We start from the raw sequence: 23,136 nt of genomic DNA, 5'->3' as shown, positions 1-23,136 counted from the left end.
CTGCGGAATACCGGTACAAGGAAAGCCAGCCTTTGCAGCCCTTCATCCCCCAACAGCAGCAGGTCACAGCCCACTGTATGTTTCCACAGCTCCAAAGTGAAACGAAGCACAGCAAAACCAAAACTAAAAATGTAGTGAAATACTAATGAAACCACATCACTCTCCTCTCTAAAATTATTTTTAAATGAATTATTTCATTTGCAAAATAATTTTACTTGAAAACTAAGTAGCAACCCCAGACTGGTGCTAATTTTATGTTTAAAATGTACTCACCTCAATATTTAAACTAATATTTAGATTAAGTCACAACCATCTATCTCACTGAAGTGGCAGGCCAGGAAATATTGTATCATATATTTCAACGTTAAGTTTTCTCACCGGCTTAATCACTACAGCTGTCATTCGGGGTTTAAGTGATGAAACACACAATAGACAGCAATATGGGGCAACCTGTAATCTTATCACAGTAAAATTGGGCTATAGGAAAGTACTCCATGTGCTTTACCTACTTACAGGAAGGATATTATCACTCTCTCATGCTCAAAATTCTCTGTCCTCCCAACTCTGACATATTCACTTACACCGCAGCAGTTATTCCAAGGAACTACCTTTACAATTTATTCCATCCCCCAGGGTTTTACTGCAGACTATTACTTCCTCCAGGATTACTACTGTTAGTTAACTTTTTTGGCCTTCTGTCCTTTCTGCGCCAATCTATCCCCAACATAAACCACCTCCAGATTTATCTTCCAAAAATTAGCTTACAAATTTCCTGTCATAACTTTAAAACCTAGGGGCAAAATTCACATGAGCATTTATAGTATTCAACATGTTATTTCTTTTTATCAATAAGTCTCATTTCCATGTATCTCCAATAAGCCTATCTTATTGAATTTTTTATTCTAACATTTATTTTAAGATCTACCAATGATATGAAAACAGCCTTTTAAGGGCAAGAAGAAATGTGCTAGTACAATAAAGGTGCATCACACCTGTAAGACAGACCATTCCAGCTGTGAATCAGATAAGCTTACACAGAGTTCCTTACACACACAGTAGCTGAGTTAAACCAGCTTTTATAGTATTTGGTTCTAGAATGCAGTACAGATAATTTTAAATGTAGGGGAAGCAATAATATTTAATATTCAGCACATTTTTTAAACATTCTGCACTAAATATACTAGCATTCAACTGGGGGGTGTTGGGGATGTGTGTGTGGGAGTGTGTATTGCAAAGTTAACTTGATTAATCCAGAAATGTATAATTCTAAAAAAATCTCTTATTCAGAAAGGCCAAAAAAAAAAAAGAAAAGAAAAAACTAGAAGGCAAATCTTACAATAAAGTGAATCCATGGCCACTGATCAATCAGAAAATATTTTTAAACTTTTTTTTGTTGTCTACCTGTGCCATTTAGGAAGTAAGCTCCATAAGGGGAAGAGCTTGGTTTTGTTCACCAGTGGAACTGGCTGCCCCCAAATAAAGCCTGGAACACAGTAGACAATCAGAAATTTTGCCGAATAAATTTTCTTGGCAAACTTAGCACCTCAAGATGAAGATACTTGCTCTTTAAGCAAATACCACTGAAGGTACATATAAGCAAAGACCCATACATATGAGACACAGTAACCAACGAAGACAGAGAGAACGGCATTTGTCTCCAAGTTTGGCAGAACACCAGCTTTCCCAAAGTCAATGTATTTATCTTATTTTTATGCAGTTTACTTTTGCATGTGTCCAGATGATTATATTCTAGAAACCAGTATTGAAACTGAAGAATCCTTAGTGCTTATTCCTTGACTCAACTATTTTAAGCTTTATTTACTTATTTTTTTATCAGTACATATTTGTCATACATATTGATCACATTCACCATAGGGAATTTGTACCTATACCTAATATTCAATTGTTTTTAAAAATTTTATAGGTATCTTCAAAAGTTCTTAAGTTTTTATGTATAGATCAGAAGGTTCGCAAAGTCACATTAATAAAGAAAAATATACAGGAGAAGGCCATCCATAATTCAGAAATTGCCAAAACAGAGGAAGAACACCAGTTTTCATGAGGCTGTGTGTGTGTGCACAACAAAGCATTCTGAACTATAAACATCAAGGGCAAGACAAAAAGATATCTGAAATATTTCCAAACAACTGACAGTAATATACTGTTTTCTCGCTTTCTTATCAACTCTTCAATCTATTAGAAAAATGCTGAGATGTATATGACTTAATAAAAAGTTAAAGAGACTCAGATGTTAAGGTGAGAGCTTTGCCAAATATCTTAACCCTTTTCTATTTCTGGTACAGTATGTGGTATTTCAGGTGTTCTGAGATGACAACCAGAAAGAAATGATACCAGGACTCAATTCTCACAATACTTTAAGAAAAATCATGGCAAAGTCATACAACTAACTGCGTATTAGGATAAAGCAAACAAGTACTGAAAATTCACTGTCCAAACTGGAATGGTTCCATTAACTGTCTCTTCATGCCCTTTTTGTTATACTCTTTAAGATTCTCCTTCTGCCAAACAAGCTATTTCTTTGCTGTTTTACAGCAACATTCTTTGAAAGCATTTTCTGTAATGGTTTCCTTGACTCATTCTGTCCCATTCTCTCCCGAACTCAACCCCACTCCAATCAGGTTTTCACTCTTTCTACCCAGACTGCTCACCAATGTCTCCAGCAACTCCGGCCCTGTCAGCCTCCATCTTATTCCAGCTGTCTACAGCATCAGGCACAAGGAATTCCTGCCTTCCTCTGTAAAACATTTACTTTCCTTGCCTTCGCATCACACTTACTTGGATTTCCTTCCACTTTACTAGTCCTTTCCAGACTCTTCCTCATCCTCCACACCGCTAACCCTTGGAATAGCTCAAGGACCAATGCCCACATCTCTAGTACTCTCCATCTCCCTCTGCTGCATCTTTTGGATCGTTTTCCTAATGCTACAGGACACACACACAGTTAACTATTGATTTGTCTTCTGTTCCGCCTGGACTATGATGAGTAACGATTTTTGTTTTATTTAGTACTGTATTCCCAGTACCTAGAACACATTAGCTCATTTTATTGGCATTTCAGATAGCTCAGTATTTAGTGAATGATGAAAAACCGAAGTCACCAAGTAGTGGTGACTTTATACTAGAAACATTGGCAAAACATATATGCATGTCACACACATTTCATTTAATCTTCAACCACCTGTATGAGACCTCTGAGGCTCTGGTGAGCAGCAGGGATGGGGTGGTTTGAACATCGAAGTTAGAGTGCCATGATTTAAATTCTATGATTTCCAGAGTTAGTGCTCTTAACCACCGCACAGTACTTGTTTTACTAGAGTATTATTTCATCAGAAATAAAGCTAACTCTGCTATTTGAAGAATTAGCAATCAAAAGTTCCCCATGATGGTGATCTCCATTTTCTTTGTAAAGATAAAAGTTTAGTAACATCAATTCAGAAAATTTAATGGAAATTTTTTAGCATTCACCCTTGCCATTTCCCATGCAAATAGGGCAAATAAGAAAACACACTCTTTCAGTGTTGATGGTAATACTCAATCCTTTTATGCCTAGTGTAACCATTTTTGAAACACCTGTAACAACAGAACATAAAGAAATCTTCTTCCTCTTCAAATTCTTGTTCCTGGAGTTTTTCTATGTAGCGTATCTGTATTTCATGCAAAAATCCCCCAAAAATTGCAACCTCTGGCACAAATGGGTTAAAAACTTTTCAGTCTCTCCCATTTCTACTATAAAGCTCAAACCAATAGCTTCCAAACCTGGCTGGAGTCATCTAGGTGCTTTCTGGGGTTTTTTAAAAACAAGACATTTTCATCCTCAACTCTAGAATAGCAGCATCAGAGTTGCTGGGAATCCTAGTATTTTTAAAATGCTAGAAACCAAATTTTTTAAAATACTAGAATAACTGAATCAGGGTCTCTGATTCAGGTCTCTGAACCTAAGTAATTTTTAAACTTCCACAGGAAATCGCCATGGTTAGCCAAGTTTGGAAAACACTAGTTAAGTGAAGCAGGGTTGGCAAGAGACTAACCCTACTACCTGAACACCTGGCTCCCTGCTTGACAATGACAAGTCTCACTGGTACTGACCTTCTTGGAAAGGGGAACGATGCTGGTAGGTCGAACAAGCCTCCGTTTCTTACAGCTCAGTACAGGACGTGTTCGGGCAGCCACACAGGTGCCATCAGATGAAGAAACTAGATTCAGTCGTTGCTTTTTATGTAACTGTTCCTCAGCATCAGAACTGTCACCTGGAACATGGTCTGCCAAGACAGGCTGAAGACTACAGAAAGAGAAGGAAGAGCATATGCTACTCAGAAAATACAGAAAACTAAGCCTCTTAACACTGGTTCAACCTCCTCTATTTCCATTTTTACAATATATGTAAGTATTCTGTAGAAGCAGGTTACCTCAGGATGACATCTGCTAATCTAAGTGTGGGTGCTATGTCTGCAATTATTCATAAGGTTTTAGATGTACATCACTCTATTTAATGTCTAAAAAGCGCAAAGGTGAAAAGTAAACTCAAACTCTCACAATTAAATTTTCTTGTATAACAGAAATAACTGAAGAAAGCCTAGAAAACTGCAATTGGCAAGAAAACTATAAATTTCACAAATGTGAATAGGTTGTTTTATAATCAGTACTCCTATGAATCTTGAATTCTAGAGATGTATACACAGCATCCACTTGTAATAAGGACTCCCTGAAGCCTACTTTATAAATGTTTATAACGTGACCTTTCAGCAGCCAATCTGTCCTAAAGCCAAGGTGTTTATGTAAACCTCTTTGATGAATTCCTCCAAGATTATGGCCAAGACTGATGCTGCACCATAGTCTAGGACCTTTTGCTTTTCTCCATGCCTAGTCTCTTTTAGGCCACAGAAGACGAAAGGGAAAAAACATGACTACATTATATTAAAATGTATCTGCTATGGCAGGAGGCATGCAACATTAACAAGAGCGAAGGGTTCTGCTTCTTTAAATCCTCCTAGCTGAAAACACATCTAAGAGCCCCAAAATCACCTTGTATAAGTTGTAAGTAAAAAGGGTGAAACTTACGTGTTAATAACTCCATTAACAGGTCTCAGTGCTCCACATGATTTGGTAGACAATGGCTCTGAAATATGACCAACAGGGGGACCGTGGTTTTCCAGTGGCTGAGAAACAGACTCAATCTGAATAAGAGAAAAAACAGAACATACATCAACACTTAACAAACAACACCCCTGCCTGAAAGCAGCCCAATTTCAATTCTACGAAGCACCAAAAGTTCTGATGACCAACTTGAAAATAAAACAAAATTTGTGTGACTGGGAAAAAGGAAAATAATCAAGAAAATTAGCTTTGCTTGGGGGAAAGAGGAGCCTCAATACTTTATCAGTTTAAAAGTAGTCAATGCCTACTAACAGGAAAAATGACCTCAACAAGTCTATGGAACAAAAATTTAGCAAAACAATTATATAGTAATAACATGAGCCTTCCACTAAAGGTAAAGAAGGATACAGTAACACCAATATCAAGACAACTAGGAGAAAATTTGAACGTGGTAATGTTTGTTTATATGTTTATATAACACTCTTTGAGAGAAGAGAAAGCAAAATTACAATCTTAAACAAATCTAATTACCCGGTACTATTTTAAAACTATATAAATCAAAGATATGAAATATTGTGAAATACGAGAGGTGTACAAACATGAAAAGTTTTGAATGTCAGTACTCATATCAAATTATGTATTTACTAGGCTCAACTGGGGCAGGGAACTCTGAGTATCAATCGTATGTTCTCTCTGAAGGACAGACAACATGCAAATGCAGCTATTCATTGCTTCTAAAGTTGTTGAAATACCGCAGAAAGCTGTAATCTTTTTCCCAAATTAGCTTTGGGGTGTTCTGAAGTTCTTTCTATAAAAGCTACCAGTGTATTTCAGAACCAATATCTTTAAGGATGAAATTCTATTTTTAAGTATTGCTGAACTTTTGATCTTCACAATCTTGCGGAAAAATACCAAAGGATTTGCAGACCTAAAAGTAGTTACAGACAAGTATCAAGAAAGTATAATAGATTGGGAAGATAGGTTTAAATAACTTATTACAAATTATCACAAGCCAGATCAACATATATAAACAGGTAAGTTACGTAAGTAAACAACAAATGAACAGTGGGAAAATATCTTCCGTGTCTCATACTTTGTACATCTACAAGCCTTCGTGATTAAAGCATCACAAGTATTTGTATTAACAATGCTACCAAAATGACGGTAACCTTGGCTTCCATAACCCGCTTCTCACTAAAGCAGGCCTCCAAGGGATTACTTTTAGAGCAATCTTGAGAGTTGCTGAACTGTTTTTCCCAATTGAAAGGGCCACGGGTACTGCATAAAATGATTAACACAGTGATGAGATTCAAGTATGCTGGTCATATAAACTAGGCACCTGTCTGATTCATCGCTCCCTCTTAACCGGACTAACTGTGATAAAGAGCCCTTGAAGAAAAACTAGGTAACAGGTTGAGGAGGTTGTCTTTTTCTGGGTCTAAGAACCAGTGTCTACTACATTTACTTTACCAAACAGTAGAGAAAGTGAAAAAGTAGAAAGAGAGGTGCACACATATGCCAAATAAAATGAAAATCTACCTATAAAACACATGTATATGTACTTTCTGTAGTCATTCAGTTAACGCTCTGTCACATCTGCTTGAAATACCAATTATTTTTTTAAAATGAATCACATTTGCTTGGCCTGAAAACTGCTCAGTTTCTGTTGATTTGCATTTTAGTTCTGACAAACTAAAATGAAAAAAAAGCTAACTGGATGACAATAATTCAACTTTTATTATATGCCTAAAATAAATTAGCTTTTGAGTCTGTATGAATTATCTCATGTCTCAAGCCCCTCATATCAATCATATTCAGCATGGTTTTGCTTAAAGCCACCAAAATATTGCTGGCCTATAAATACTACACTGGTCATTTCTGTGATTAGCCTTATGAACAGGAAATTGTACTAAACTGGGATTGGAAGGTTCTCAAAATTCTGTCTCCACCAAGTTACTGAGCTGGCTACATTCTCTGCACCTGTAAAATGAGGTTCATGTCCCTCACCTTCCTATGTCCACAGGTTAATAACAGAAGAAAGTCTATTTTTGACAGAAGAAAATCTGCTTTTAAATTTTAACCAGAATAATGTCCAATGGCTCCTCAACTTTAGATTTATATTTACCAACTGTTGAAAAGAGGTATGTAGAGTCTAAATAAATGATTGCACTCATAAAACAATCTTGTATATCACTGTTGCCCAGGTTATTCATCCATAACTCGCTTTAAATTTTTTTCAGTTCGTTTCATTTTGTTAGTGTTAGGGATTGAACCCAGGCAGGCAAGCAATCCAGATCTGAGCTCCATCACCATCCCTTCTTTATTCTCAGACAGCCTCACCACATCTTGCCTCAGTCCCAGGTCACTGGGACTTAGGCACGTGCCACCCCACATGGCTCCAATTCACTAGCTAGTGGTGACTGCTGTCGGTCAGGTATCTCTCTCACTCTCTCCCCATGCCTCTCTCCCCAAACTCTTGTAAAGCCATCACGCAACTCACCACCACTAGTGACTGTGAAAGCTCAAGGAGAAGAACCGATTCCTTACTCAACAGTATGAAGAATTTTTCTTGGACTATTTATTTATTGGGACAGGATCTTGCTTCGTAGTTTAGGCTGGTCTTGAACTCACTGATTTTCCTGTCTTGGCCTCCCAAGTGCTAGAGGCAGGAGCCATCACGCCCAGCTTCTCACACTGTTTAAAAACAGTTAAAAGCTTATAATTTTCAGCATGCTTCTTTTAAGAAACCATTAGTCCTTCACTTAACAGTTCAGTTATTTTTTCCCATCGCTTTCACAAAGTAATGAGTAAGAGAAAGGTTTTAAAAAAAAAAGGCTCGTTTTACAAATAGAAACAGACAAATCATGACACTACTCGTCAATAACCATAGAAGCAAAGCTTTTGCTAAACAAAACTATTAAAGCAAAACAAAACCTTAGCAGGTCATGTTGGCAAATGGCTTTAATCCCAGCACCGGGAAGGCTGAGGCAGGAGGACTGTTGCAAGTTTGAGACCAGTGTGGGCTACAAAGTTAAATTCAAGGCTAGCCTGAACTGCATAGCAAGACACTGTCTCAAAAAGAACAAAACATCGTAGGCCCCCCGCAAGGAGGGCCCCAGGCGCAGGGGGAGCCACACGGTGGCAAGCGCTATTGCGCACCGGCCCTCAGGCTGGCCTCCGCCGTGCAATTGAGAACTACCATGACACAGAGAAACAATGACACAACGGGCCCACCATGCACCGGCTGCAGATGCCCACCCATGGACGTGTGTGAATCATTCAAACATGGAGAAGCCCCTGGGAATACATGCCATACAATGGGCCACTCTTGCTCCTGCATTGAGAACCAGAAAGGTCTAGAGCCAGCGGAGGAGCAGCTGCTGAACAAGGACTCGGAGAACATGAGAATGCAGACTATTCCCAAAGGGTCAGAGGTCCTGTGGACTGGGGTCATGAGAGCCATTCGGAAGCTGTAAACCAGGAGGACCTTGCACAATACATGCGGGGCTTCCTTGCAGGCATTCTTCCCCTGACAGTACAGGCTGTGGTGGAGCTCTGGAAAGGTCTGCAGCAGGATTCCTGCTGCCTGTGCTGACAGTTGGGGAGAGGACACTAACTGGTTGCGGGGTCCCAATGCGATGGGAGGCTAGAGACAAAAAATGGCTTTCGCCCCAGATGGCTCACTTGATTTTTGACAACTCTGAGGCTGTAACTACTCATTAGATCCTTCTTGCCTTATCTCTGCCTTCCTGAGAAATCACTTTGAAGATACCACCATGTATTACAGCAGTCATTGATATTTTCCTACTAATCTATCCATACCTCTGCAATGTTTGTATTGTTCCTATGCTATTTCATAAATGGATGTATGTTTATTATTATGTGTTTCCTACAACAACCATTCAGAATAGTTAATGAGTATTCAATAGGTCACTCATATATAGCTCTATTTATTTTCCTTAGAAGCCACTTTGAGGATACCAAAGTATAGTACAACAACTATTGATAATCTCCTACCTCTTTTGTCTGTAACTCACTATTATTTGTCTATTTGTTTTCCTGAGAAACTATCTTGTAGATAACAATATGTAAAACAATAACCATTGATAATTTCCTACCACTTCGTCTGTAATTTGCTAAGCCCCCCCATTATTATGTTATCCTTCTTTTACTCTTTAAAATAAAAAATAAATAAATAAATAAACCCTCAATTTAAAAAAATACACAAGGAGGAACTCTTAAGAAAATATCCATGTGTTTAGTCATCTTTGCGTAAGAAAGGATAATCCGAAAACAAATAGGTGATGGGGTGGAACAGGAGGTAAAGAAAGGAAAAAGGGAAGCAGGATAACAGAAATTATATACCTTCTTCTCTCTTATAATCATAGTAGTGTTTCACAAACTATGAAGTATGTGTATGTGTGAGTGACTAGAACTGAAACACTACTACAGTTACAAATGAGCTCAACTGTATTAAAAATAACTACAATGAAAGATGTGAGCAAAGATCTAATTTACCTTCAAACAAGTAACTTTAAGAGAGCTAATGCACTGTACACAGAAACAGTAAACCTATTTCTCACAGGATGTGAATTATGAAACTGGGTACTGGGATTGGACAAGTAATTTCTCACCAAGGAAAGGGGAAGTCTGTTGTTTTGGACTGTAGTGAACTCATGGTTTTTTCGTTTTGTCTCACTACCTAGTTCAGGCTGGGCCTGATCTTTCCTTCTCAGCCTCCCGAGTGCTAGGATTACTGGAGTATACCACCATGCCTGTACTCGTAATTTTTAAGATACACAGACGGGTAGATAATGAAATATAGGTGTATGTATGTATGAGCATATACACATTTCCTACTTTATATGTTCAGAAATACTGGCAGCTGTGGCAAAGAGCAAACTAGTATCAAATACTGGCTTTAAAAAACAAAAATCATTGCTCTCCAATAAAAAGAGCCACAGCTAAAGCAGACACAATACAAAATATACCTGGAACATTTGGTATCAGGAAGTAAATACTCAAAAACTGAAGGCAGCATGGTGAAAGGGTACAGAGGAGTCACTATGAAACAGTTCTCAGTCCCCACAGAAGAGACAACTGTAGCAACTGGATAAAAGTAACTGATTATAACCCAAACAATAAAACTAGTATCCATGTATCCATTCTGATATGAACAACTTCTGGTATGGAGAGGGGGAATAGCTCATCCTAATCAAATTCCAATAAAGCCAAAAGAACAGTAAAATCATCATTCATTAAAAAAAAGGTAATAATTCTTGTAGGAAAAACCCATCAGTGGATGATAAAATTGTGTAAGTATGAGTAACAGAATATTTGCATAATATCTTCCCATGATATATTCATTAGAATATGAAAATTACTAAATTAACAGCAAAAAAAACCCTGTAGAAAGCACCTTAACCAGTGAATAAACCAACTGCCACCAGGAGAAAGATAAATTAATGCTATAAAACCCTGGATATGATGCACTGGGAAGGAGCAACCCGCTGTCACCTTCGTGGTATTCCTATGAAGAATGTATGACCTCTAATAATGTATAACCTTTAAAGCATAAACTCCAATTTAAGAACATTATATAAAACAATTATCTTGAGGCAAAGTCATAAAAGTCTAAAACTGAGGAACTCTTACAGATTGGAGAACATTTATAGAGATATGACAACTAAATGCAACGTGGGATTCTGGACAAAAACAAGAATACTGTCAGAGGGCTCAGTATATGTTCAAATATTTTTTACAAACCTATACTGAAGTGTAGTTTATAGATGTAAATAATTGACAGTGAATGCAAACCTTTTAGCGATTGAGTGCTCTAACTGCAACCCAAAACCTAAAACCCATTTGTTTATTGCAAAGTGACAACACTATAATTAAACAGTGTTTTAGTTTAGAAAAAGCAACTCATACACTTGGCTCACATGCCAACAAAGGGAGCTCTGTGTGACCCACCATGCTATAGGTGGGACACCCCTGAAAGACTTACCTGTTATTATCACAGCATCTGAAGCCCAAGTTCCTTTGTTGGCCCTGGCTTGACCTCAGGCCTGGGATTTCTAATTTTTAAAAAAATGACAGTGCTTCAATACAGCTCAGTGGCAGAATACTTGTCTAGCATGCAAAAAGCTTTGGGCCTTGGTATACACCAGTAGCCCCAGCTTCTCAGGAAGCTTGACTGAGGCCAGCGGTTTGATGTCATACCAACATAACATAACAAGACACTGTGTCTATAAAGTATTAAAAAACAATGAAGAAAGTATTTATCTGGCATTAATAAAGCAGATTTCACTCACATGTAAATGTGTTAATCAGTCTATAGCTTCCACTCAATTAAAGGATAAAGATCATACTTGTTAACATAAATCCTTTTGATTATGCTAAAAACACTCAAAACTTCATCATATAAACATTTCCTGATACTGCCAGGCCCTAGTACCCTCCCTGCTGGAATTCGCTTTCTATGCTATTCTTCAGTAAGTTCACCATACAGACCATGACATGTCTTTTCTTCCAAAACTACTTTTCCTGATCTCCACTAGGCAGGCTGAGTGTTCTTCCCTACTATATGTCCCTGTTGGAAGACAAAACCTTCAAAAGAATACCCTTGGTGTTATTGACAGATTTTTTTTAACAAACAACACAAAGCTCAGAAAAACATCAATGTGCACCTAGTTGTAAATACTGTTAAGAGTACATTATCCAGCTTAAATTATTAATTTTGAACAACACGTAGGAAGAAGGAACAAAGCCACACACACTGTAAGACCCTTGAAGGCAACATGCATTATGAGACCTCATTAAATTTTTACCATCACGCCCGGTTCTTAAATGACATTTCAAAGATGATAATCTTACATGTAACCCCCCGCATTCAACGTATAAAAGGATTAAAAAAAAATCAATTTCCATTGGTCATTGGGTTTCTATTTTAGTGATTTCTACTTTGTAATTCCTTCCAATTATTTTACTTATTTTTTCCTACCTCTTAATGTTATTAGAGCTGTCTTCTCAACCTTTGACCAGTGAATGCTTTTACAAGTGATAAAATTTTCAAATATTTAGACTTTTGTAGCTATCTTATTTTACTGCACTCACAGGAAAAATGTATAAAACAGCGATATTTTATAATTTAAGACCTTATGGCCCAGCATAGTCTATTTTGGTAAGTACCCTTAGTCCTTTGGGGAAAGAGGTATCATCTGTAATTGTCAGGTATAGCTTTTGTAAGTATCAGATTTAGGCCTGGGTGATTGACAGTGTTGCTGGATCTTTTGCATCCTTACTGACTTCTTTTACCGTTCTATTATTTACCAATAGAAAAATACAATTTTTCATTTCTGTTAGCTGTGGGGTTTTGTGCTTCATGTATCTGAAGGCATCCACATTTATGGTTCTGAAATATCTTCTTCATAAACTGACCAGTACAAATCATGATATATTTTTTTAATGTCTGGAAATATCTGTTTTTGCTGATATTGAAATATGCACAATTGCTTTCTGATGCTTACTGTTCATAAGGTGTATCTTTTCCTTGCCTTTTATTCTCCACAGATCTAAGTTTCTAGCTAGTTTTATTCGCCTTCATCCTGAAATTTCCTCAATGCTTCTTTCAGTACTGCGCTCCTCCAGGAGCTCAGTAAAAGATCCAGCAGCACTGCCAATCACCCAGGCTTGAATTTGATATTTATAAAAGTTACACCTGATAATTTTGTTTGTTTGTTTGTTTGTTTTTACACCTGATAATTACAGATTATACATCTTTCCGCAAGGGACTAAGGCTGCTTACCAAAATAGACTGTGTTGGACCATAAGGTCTTAAATTACAAAACACCGATGTTTTACACCCTTTTCCTGTGAGTGCAGTAAAATTAAATTCTCCCAGTTTTCATCCACCTAGAAAGTCTTCATCTTCATTTTATTTTATTATTATTTTTTTTTAATGGTTTTTCTCCGGTACCGGGAACCGAACTCACGACCTTGTGCTTGCCAGGCAGGCGCTTTTGCCGCTGAGCTAAATCCCCAGCCCCCTTCATCTTCATTTTAAAAGGGTAATTTTAGTGAGTGACGTTTTCCCCTAAACCCAACTTTTAATCTAGTTTCACTATTTTCTGCTCTCCGTGTTTTCTGACAAGGTATCAACCATGCTTAGCATCAATGCTCTGTTGTGTGAAATTTATCTTCTTCCTCTGGCTACTTGATGACTTTCAAGAGTATCTTCACCTTTAATTTTTCACTACTTTCACTACGCTGTAGGTCTTATGCTTAGTTTTATCTTTCTCAAATCTATAAATCAGCATTTTTCTTTCAAACACCTAGCCATTGTTTCTTTAATGGTTTTATCTGCCCTATATTTTGTCTTCCCTCATGACTAAGGATCACACTTTCCCTTTTATTCATAGCTGTAACAATTTTGTATTATGTATAGGCATAGTGTATGACACTGCAGGAACTCCACATTCAGTTCACTTTCCCACAAGGGTACTAATTTCTGTTCTATAATAGACCAATCTTGATTTTGTGGAGCTCATTTTTGCTTCCACAGAAGCATAGCGGAGCCTACTGTATTTTGCTTTTCTCACTAATCCTGTAGAGTGAATTACTTAGTCCAATGAAACATTCTTTAACTCAAAGTATTCAATGCTTTTAATGTCAAACCTGAGGTATTCACTGAGCCTCATCAGGATTCAAAGTCTAATTCTACCTCTGCTGCAGCAGCTAACTACTGCATTCTCTTCCCTGTTTGCTCAGCCTTCCAAATGTTGCATTCCATTGACCACCTCAAAATCTCCCCTCAGCGTGTCTCTCTCATGGGTTAGCTCAAGATCTGAAGTAATTTATACAAATTGGAGACCACGGCCTTCCTCCACCCCACACAGTCTTTCTTTTCTACCATTTCCTCTCTCAGCTTCTACCTACACCGTACCTCTACATTTCACCCTGACAAAATTCAAGTCAACAATACTGCGGCTTTCTGGCCAAACTCAAGAAAACCTGTGGCATGTGGACTGAGAAAGTCCTTTCTTTTTCCTGAGAAGACTTTAGGTCTAACATTTTGCTGACTTTGAGTAATTTTGAAATGTTTTCCTCACCAACATGTATAGGTTCCAAGTTAGCTCTTCTGTGGTCATTACTTTCTCTTAATTGGGTGAAAATGGCTTGCTATTTATCTGAGAGAGGGAAGAAAAAGGAGGGAAAGATAACAGATATGTTTCAGAACACTGGAGAACAACTCTCAGCAGCTTTTTACATTCTGTCCTTCCAGCAACACAGCGTCTGTTCAGTAACGGTCTTATTTCACAGTGGCGTTTACTTGAATACAGGTGGCTTCATTATCAGCATCTACAAAGCCAAAGGCCTTGCCTTTCTCTTTTCCACCAAGATCTACCTTCAAATATGAGGCCGACTGAACCGCCCCTCAAAGGGGAGGGGCGTCTCTGTAGAAGTTCCTCCTGACGATTTACGTGCCTCTCCTCTACTGTTACAGAGCACAGAAACAGAATCCGCCTCCCCGTCCCACGGACTCTTCCTTACCTTGCTATAGTACAAAACGGCTCAATTAGTCTCCAAGGTCTTGGAGAGGTGGGTCCTTCATACAGCAGTAGTATCTGCACCGGGTTCAAAACCCAAGCATAACGATTGTATCCTTTCAGGTTACAGGAACATTATCTAACAAGCCCACCTAAGGGTCATCTGATTCTAGAAATGACTTAACTTTGTTTTACTTATTATTTATAACTGATCAGTATCTTATTTAAGGCATATACTAAACATTATCACAGTACTGTTCTTTCGAGTATTAAGATTTTGTATATATAAAAAAAAAGATTTTGTATATGGTCTGGTGACGCTATTCTAGAACTTCCCTTTCCAGTGACTACTCGTATAACTGGGATCAATATACTACCAGTTTTGCCACTCGCTCGATTCTCTCTTTCATCAATTACTCAACTGTACTATTTCTATGAGACTTATCTCTAACTTCTAGAAATTATGTTGACAAATTTAGTTTGCTTTGTTGTTGCTAATTCCAGTGAGTTTCAGAAAGAAGAATACAGAACTGTAAGAACAACAAAAAACTCAAGACACCAGTTTCAAGCCGCAGTCTTTTTTGTTTTTGTTTTTTTGGTACTGGGAACTGAACTCGGGACCTTGTGCTTGTCAGGCAGGTGCTTATGCCACTGAGCTATCTGCCCAGCCTTAAAGCCACAGTCTTTCAAATGTATTTTTAAAAATAATAATAAAAAAGAGCAACAAATACCTTTGAAACAAAAGTGAACAATAAAATAACAAATAGGCTGATTAAAGTGAGAGTGAAAACTGGGAGTATTGGTGTACACTTGTAACCCTAGTTACTTGGAGGGTAACGAAGGAGCACTGCCAAGTCTGAGGCCATCCCAAGCATCTTAGCAAGAGCAGCAAGACTCTATCTCAAAATAAAAAATGAAAGGGCTAGAGATGTAGCAAGAGCATCCCTGAGATCAATCTACAATATTACAAAAGGGAGAGGAAATAACAGCATAAAAACTTGTGATTACCCTCTGCAAAGTGTGACCCAAGATATTTGTCCCCCAGTTTTTTGAGACAGGGTCTTGCCATGTAGTTCAGGTTGGCCTTGAACTCATGGCAATCCTCCTGCTTCAGCCTCCCCAGTTCTGGGATTACAGCCATGTTCCACTATGCCCAGCAGTGACCTAAAATTTTTAAGGGCAAAATTAAGGAGACAAAGAAATGTCGCTTTTCTTTAAAAAAGATGGGTAAAAAAAAAAGGCTGACTTCCCACAATGAAAAACAGTCTGACAAATGATATATTAGGAAGAACTCTGCAAATATTTGGCAATGAAAAAATGCTAAAGTCACTTAAAGACCTTTAAGAATTACATATGCCTTGGAGGGTATTCCACTAATGTAACAGACAATGAAAATGTATTGCCTTTTCTCTTTTTTAATGTGTTGAGAGTTTTCCAGAAATGTATTTACTGGTAATTCGTAAGAAAGTGGGGGAGGGAGGCTTAATCTCTCCTTGAAAAAACAGTGACAATTCATTTTACTAACTCTAGAAAGTATTCTACTGTACAACATAAAAACTATTGCGGTCAACACAAGAGGAAGGTGATCTTGAAATCTTAAAATTTTAGACATAGCCAGATCATACACATACAAGCGAATGGGGATTAGGGCTTGGGAAAGGGACAAGTCCCTAAGAAACGTGTGGGGACATGTAAATGTGTAAAATTAATTACAATCATTGTGGCTATTTTTTTGAAACAATGAGGATCAACACAAACTATTATTCCTTGTAACTACTAAGCTGAGTGGAAATATCACTGCAAGTTCACCTTCCCCCAAATTCGAGAATCTTTCCATTCAATATGCAAATAATTTATCTCCATATGCAATTTACCCCCAAATCACACATGCCCCACGTTTCTGTACATACCACAGTACCAAGTGATCTTCCAATTTACCAAGTTTTTCTCTCTCACTTAAAAATTTTCATCCAGGCTAGAACGCTCACTAAAGTTCTGTTGGTAGTATATAACCAACTCACACTACGGACACGGACGGCGGCAATACAGACCCGAGTAATGGCGAGACTTGGCACTCTGCTCTTTAAAACTACCTTCGAGTCTCAGGAACACCCATCTGCTAATGTCACTGCTCTTCTCTGTGTGACGGTGGTAAAAGACTTCAAAGATGCAAACATCTCCGTGTACAACAATAAGTTAGTTTCTACTGTACCCCAGGAGTTCCTGCTAACAATGCCAAGAATTCAGGCTAACAAGCTCTATTGTTTTGCAGATACAAGGAAAACAGGTAGTTTAACTCACAACTTAACCAGACTGTTCAGTAGCCTTTTGGAAAGAATAACCAAAATAAAAAAATCTACTGGCATGGAACTGTGGCATTTCTAAGTCACTGAGACTTATATCAAAGAAGCATTAATATTCATAGGGACAGGGGTGTAGCTCAGTGGAACAGTGCTTACTTTTATCAACATTAGCAACAAACTATCCGTACCACAAGAAAAAAAGGTAGGTTGATATTAATAAAATCAAGTAGAAAAAATAAAAAACTGACAGGAAGAAATGAGTTCTCTTACAAGCCACAAAGAAAAATTACAATGTTGAGAGAAACAAAAAAAGGGAGAGAATTATAGAAGAGATTTGAACTAGAAGATTACAGACAATGACAAGTTTAACCTTATTAAAAAGTAAGAAAGAACTGCTCACAGAGAGCATTTTCAACCTTTTTAAAAGAAGTTTATCTGTAATGTAACATTTTATGGAAAAGGTTATATATATTATGGTGGTCCAAAAGGGTTACTGTATTTTTCTCAAGTGTCAGAGCTATACCCAGGATCCTGATTTCAAATAATATTCTTTAATTTCATAACTGTTCTGACTACGGCTACTTAAGAGTTACAAGGTGCTTGTCAATTCTAAGGTCAACTACACAGCTCTAAGAGGGACCCTTCTAACACTGCCCTTTCAGGAATCCAGATCTCGAAAGGCCAAAACTGACACAAGGGGATACAGTTCCCTTCCTCAGCCAATGCAAGGGTTCAAGCTGCAGAGAACACATGGTGCCACAGCTACTCTCTGAATTCTCATTCCTTTTACTTGAACTTTTATACTTACAAATTTATCAGTCCCATGATCTGTCTTCACCTCAGAACCAAGCGGAAGCACCGAGTCTGCTGTGTGCTCTGGAGGAGATGCCTCCCCAAGCACTATCAATCCCTGTGGGGCAGATAGTGGAGGGAAAAAAGCGTAAGTGGTGTACATTACAAACTGATTTTAGGATTTAATCTCCAAAGGGCTGGGGGCATAGAGTTGGTTTACTGGATGCCTTTCCCCTCACCCTGTTTAGAAGCAAACTACATCAATAGCACCTTTAGGTTTCAAGGGTTATTTCAGCATAAATCTTGTAGTAGCAGATTATTCATTAAAATATAAGACTCAGACCAAAGTTTCTCTTTCTTCCACTTGAGTGCTCTGGCCTACGTGTCTTGCCAGCCATCGAGCACCTTCTACTCAGAGCTACCAAATCTTGAATGTTTATCAGAGTACGTACGGTACGTATTTTACGTTATTACCAAGAAAACTACTGGATTGTAACTAGCAACACAGTTTTTATAGTTCAACTGATTACAGGTGGGGCTAAAAGTTTACCGAACCGAATGTGCTACTGTTGTAAATGATGAGCTCAAACAACTCTATGTGAGCAAAGAAAACAAAGGAGTGAAAGATGAAACCAACAAAAACTGCCCCAAAGGTACCTATTTCTCATAAGCATAAGTAATACTTGATTAAATTCTTGCTTGACAATTTCAAATTCAGGTCTTACATTCACACCAGGAAATAATGAGATTAGGGATATCTTTATTTTATTTTATTTTTTTAATTTTAATTTTTATTTTTTTGTTTTTTCTCCGGTACCAGGAACCGAACTCACGACCTTGCGCTTGCCAGGCAGGCGCTTTGCCGCTGAGCTAAATCCCCAGCCCCAGATTAGGGAAATCTTAATGAAAATTTTGTATCAGAAATATCTGGGCAAACCTAATATGATGGTATATGCGTGTAATCCCAGCACTTGGGAGGCTGAGGCAGGAAAGATTGCTACAAGTCTGAGGCCAGCCTGGGCTACAAAGCAACTTCAAGGCCAGCCTGGACTACACAGCAAAACCCTGCCTCATACACAGACACACACGATGACAAATTCAACCCTATATGCCAGTTTGATTACAGGATAATGAAGGAAATAAGAAAGAGACCCTACCAAGATTTCAGGCCTCTGCAGCTCAAAAAATGAAGACCTCGTTATTTTGGCTCACAGGTCGTTAGAGTACATATTAATTTTAATTAAACTATTCTAAATATTTGGAAATATTAACACCATGTTTTAATGCTATAGTTATAATACTGATAAAATTAACAGTCATCTATATATTGCTTCCTTCCCACCAAGGTATGTAACTTATGTGTAGCAAATAAAATGAAACCCTGGAGCTTTAGTTTATACTGTACCTTTACCGAAAGAATGGAATCAGCTAAAAACACAGTGAACAAATAAAAGGTATGTAAGTAGTAAAATTCATTAATTACAGTAACATTTACCAAATGCCTATCATGTGCAGGGCAGAGTAAAACCCTGAGAGTAAGAAAAGAAACAGATTTCACCATAAGAACTTAGGTTCACTTAGTCTTGAATAAACTAGTAGGCACAACCAACGGTATCTTACTAAATTGCCAAGGCTGGCCCAAGTCTGCAATCCTCAGTGTCCTGACAAGCTGAAATTATAGGCGCATGCCTCCTGCACACAGCTCAGAATCTTTAAAATGTGTACTGTAGGTATAGTATATATTTTACGATATTTTGTATATAAACTTACATCCCATAATAAAATTTGGGGAAAGGTTTGCTCACATTTAATAGTCATACAAAAGAAATGTATCATCTAAGGAAAGTCTTCACAGCATTCTGGGTTCCAACTGTGTCGATGAGGCATGGGTGCATCCACCAGCCTGAACGGCAGTAACCTTAGGACTTCTGTACTCTGAGACAGCCACTGGCAGAAAGCCAAGATAAAGCCAAGAGCTTCTCCATACCCTCCACCTCCTGCTCCCTGAGTCAGAACCAGAATGACGCTTGCTTGGGCTGCCCAGCTCTAGAGAACTCCTTTAGCGCTGAAGTGAACTTCCGCTTTACAGGAGCACTAAAGAAATGGGCATGGACTGGGCACAGTGGTGCACGCCTATGATCCCAGCACTTGGCAGACTGAGGCAGGAGGATCACTATCACTGTGAGTTCGAGGCCAGCCTGGGCTACAAAGTGAGTTCAAGGCTGGCCAGACAGACAGACAGATGCGGGGGGGAGGGGGGGAAGTGCACAGAGAGAGAGAGAGAGAGAAACTGGTATGTATGCAGCCCTAGAAACTATTCCTTTGTGAAAATTAATGAGCTGTCCAGAAGTTAAATAACATTATATTTGCAATACAAAGTTAAGATGTATTATCACATATTCATCCACTGTATCATTCTGGGGAGGTCAATCTTCCTATCCATCTTAAGATAAACCAGTGTGACTGCACTGCAAACCAGTTCCACGAGAACCACCCTGGGATACCTGAGATGGGAACTTGAACTGCTTTCCAAAAATTTAAAAAAATGGTATTAGCTCTGCTTTTGCTTTTTACTTCCTCCTCTATCCAGAGGTTTCATAATTTTTGTATCTCTTATCCTCTCAACTCTTCCACCCTAAGCAACTGTTGCCTAACTTCACACAGTCAGAAGAAGGGAAAAAATGATACTGTACCAGACGTTGTTAAAGAAAAGAGATCTCCTTCAGCATTAGAAGCAGCTTGGTCCCTGGGCTGGCCCCTCAGTTTTATCTACCAGGTATGATATTTCAATATGTATGTTCTAAAAAGATCAAAAGTATGCAAAAGCAAAATGTGCTTTGGAGTCAAATAAATGAGTTTAATATAGTTGTCTCTGACAAGCTTCTAAACTGTAAGGTTAACTCTGAACATTAAACATGGAACTTTTATTTACACAAATGAGGCACATACATTGTTTTCTCTTTCCAAGGCACAAGAGCATTTCCAGGGGGGGCAAAAAAAAGCTGGTCAAATAAAATTAAAACAGTATCATAATATGAAGAAAAGTACAGAAGAGTTCATAGAAACTGTGTGACTTCTCTATAAAGCAACAGTTATCATTACTCCCAAGGCTGTATATAAATACCGTGTGGCTGGAGGGGAATACGTAATTACTACTACGGTGATGGGTGGTGGTGGTACTGGGGCTTTCTTTCTCACTGGGATACATCCCCAGCCATATTTGAAGAAAGGGTATCACTAAGTCCCTAGATCGCCCAGACTGAACTTCAATTTGCAACCCTGCTTCCACCTAGGATCTAGAGTGCTGCGATTATGTGTGCCACCACACAGAGCTTTTCACTCTGTTTGTTTTGGTGTTTTGAGACAGGGTCTTGCTCTCTATTTTGGGCTGACCTTGAGCTCCCGATCCTCTTGCCTCCACTTCTTTGAGTACAGGGATACAGGTGTGAGCACCACGCCTTGGGAACATCTAACTTCTACCAGAACAGAAACTCATGTATGGATCCCAGAGTCACCTACCAGTGGTACCCATACACTTCTTTTTTGGAAATACACCATTTCTTGTTTGGAAATACACCATAACATTAAAAAAATTAATGTTAACAGACAACAAATCAAGGACTTCAAAAGAAAAAAGTCCTACTAATCTTTCAACCTTCCACTCAACAACTGATCATCAAACCTAGACTCACCTCATGAAAGGGTGTGATCAACTCAGGCAATTCTCGCAAATGCCGGCATAGAATGCAAAATGGGACCCCAACACACTCCAAGAAATAGGGGGGTGGAATCTGGCCATTTCAATAACTCAGCAAGTTACCATGTCCTTAAAAGTAACTACCAACTTCAACCATAGTTTTAAAGCCAGATACTCAAATTTCAGCTCTGCACACAGCTTACTCGAACTGCAATATGTTTACCTTTAAAATTATGGATACCAAGCAGGGCATGGTGGTGCATGCCTATACTCTTAGCACTCTGGAGGATGAGACAGGAAGACTATGAGGTCAAGACCAGCCCTGATTACATACAGTGAGACTTTGTCTCCAAACAATATAAAGAGAAAAAAAAAAAAGAAAATGTTTATAGGTTTCTATTACTATAGTACCACATAAAAACCAAACACATGTTAATATTGGCAGAAATTCTCTGGGTTATTAGAAGTTGAAAGCTCTGCCCTCAGAATTAACAGACAAGGCCAGCCTAAAGCTTTAGGTGTAACATTTGGAACAAGTTTCTGCATAAATAATAAAATTAAGAAGAGCCCTTTAGCGTAGGCTCTAAATATAATATGAGTTGTCTATTAGTTCATGTTTTGCTTTTTGAGACAGGGTCTCACTCTGTAATTCAGGCTGGCCTTAAACTTACTATGTAGCCCAGGCGGCTCTGAACTCACAGGGGCCTTCCCACCTGTGTGCTGGGATTACAGGTGTGTGCCATCACTCTCAAGTAGGGTACTTTTTTTTTTCTCGAGAGAGGGTTTTGCTATGTAGTTCAAACTGGCCTTGAACTCACAGCAATGCACCACCATACCTGGTCTGTGACACTTTCTTAGAGCAACCTAGAAAACTTAGTACACTTGTTGAAACAGATACTGTACAAATACAATGATTTAATACACTTGTGAATCTTCTTGACACATTACCTACTGGGACTAATCATTCTAATTTTATCCATCTTGCCAGAACTTTTGTTAGACACTCTATAGTCAGACTGCAGAAAAAGCGAATGTGCTACACAGCACTGTCTGATCGCCACACCTCACAGACCAACAAGCTGAGACTCAGAGCTGTTGAGTGATGACGTCTCCCGAAGTCACAGAGCTATCTGGGAGCAGAGCCAGGACTAACAACAAAAATTAAGTCCAAGTTTGGTGTTTTTTTAAAATACATTATGCCTTGAATGACAGAACTGTTGGGTAATCAATACATGCTCAAAACTCCAGAATACTGAATTTTCCAAATATTGAGAAATATCTACCTTTTTTCCTCTGGTGTTCTGAGACCAGGGTCTCACTGTGTAGTTCAGACTAGCCTTGAAGTCACTATGCAGCCTAGGCGGACCTTGAATGCACAGTAATAATCTTGCCCGAACCTCTAAAGTTCTGGGATTACAGGTGTGTACCAACCACACCTGGTTTTAAAATATTTCTAAAGGTCCCTCAAGTGGCTCTGTCAGTACTGCTAAGTGATGAGCTAACGAATAAAGTAGGGCTGGGCATGGTTGTGCATGCCTGTAATCCCAGCACTCAGGAGGCTGAGGCAGGAGGATTGTCCACAAGTTCAAGACCAATTTGGGCTACATAGTACGCTCAAGGCCAGCCTGAATTATATAGCAAGACCCCGTCTCAAAACATGAATGAATTAATGAATCAATCA

At 38.5% G+C, this 23,136-nt stretch overlaps 1 protein-coding gene across 2 annotated transcripts in view; it reads right to left on the bottom strand.

Annotated features, from left to right (window-relative positions):
* The window catches only part of Kansl1 (KAT8 regulatory NSL complex subunit 1), a 181,484-nt gene that overhangs the window by 48,696 nt on the left and 109,652 nt on the right, over positions 1–23,136 (bottom strand). For both annotated transcript variants that reach the window (XM_005402256.1, XM_005402258.1), the window contains 3 exons: positions 17,775–17,876; positions 5,080–5,195; positions 4,108–4,300 (listed from right to left, as the gene is read on the bottom strand). In XM_005402256.1, coding sequence (XP_005402313.1) covers positions 4,108–4,300; positions 5,080–5,195; positions 17,775–17,876 — 411 coding nt within the window. The remainder of the gene's footprint in view (positions 1–4,107; positions 4,301–5,079; positions 5,196–17,774; positions 17,877–23,136) is intronic.

Source organism: Chinchilla lanigera, unplaced genomic scaffold, assembly GCF_000276665.1.
Source record: "Chinchilla lanigera isolate Chin_1 unplaced genomic scaffold, ChiLan1.0 scaffold00077, whole genome shotgun sequence".
NCBI lineage: Eukaryota > Metazoa > Chordata > Mammalia > Rodentia > Chinchillidae > Chinchilla > Chinchilla lanigera.
The sequence above is the reverse complement of the archived record's forward strand: the minus strand, read 5'-3'. Positions and strand labels throughout refer to the sequence as shown.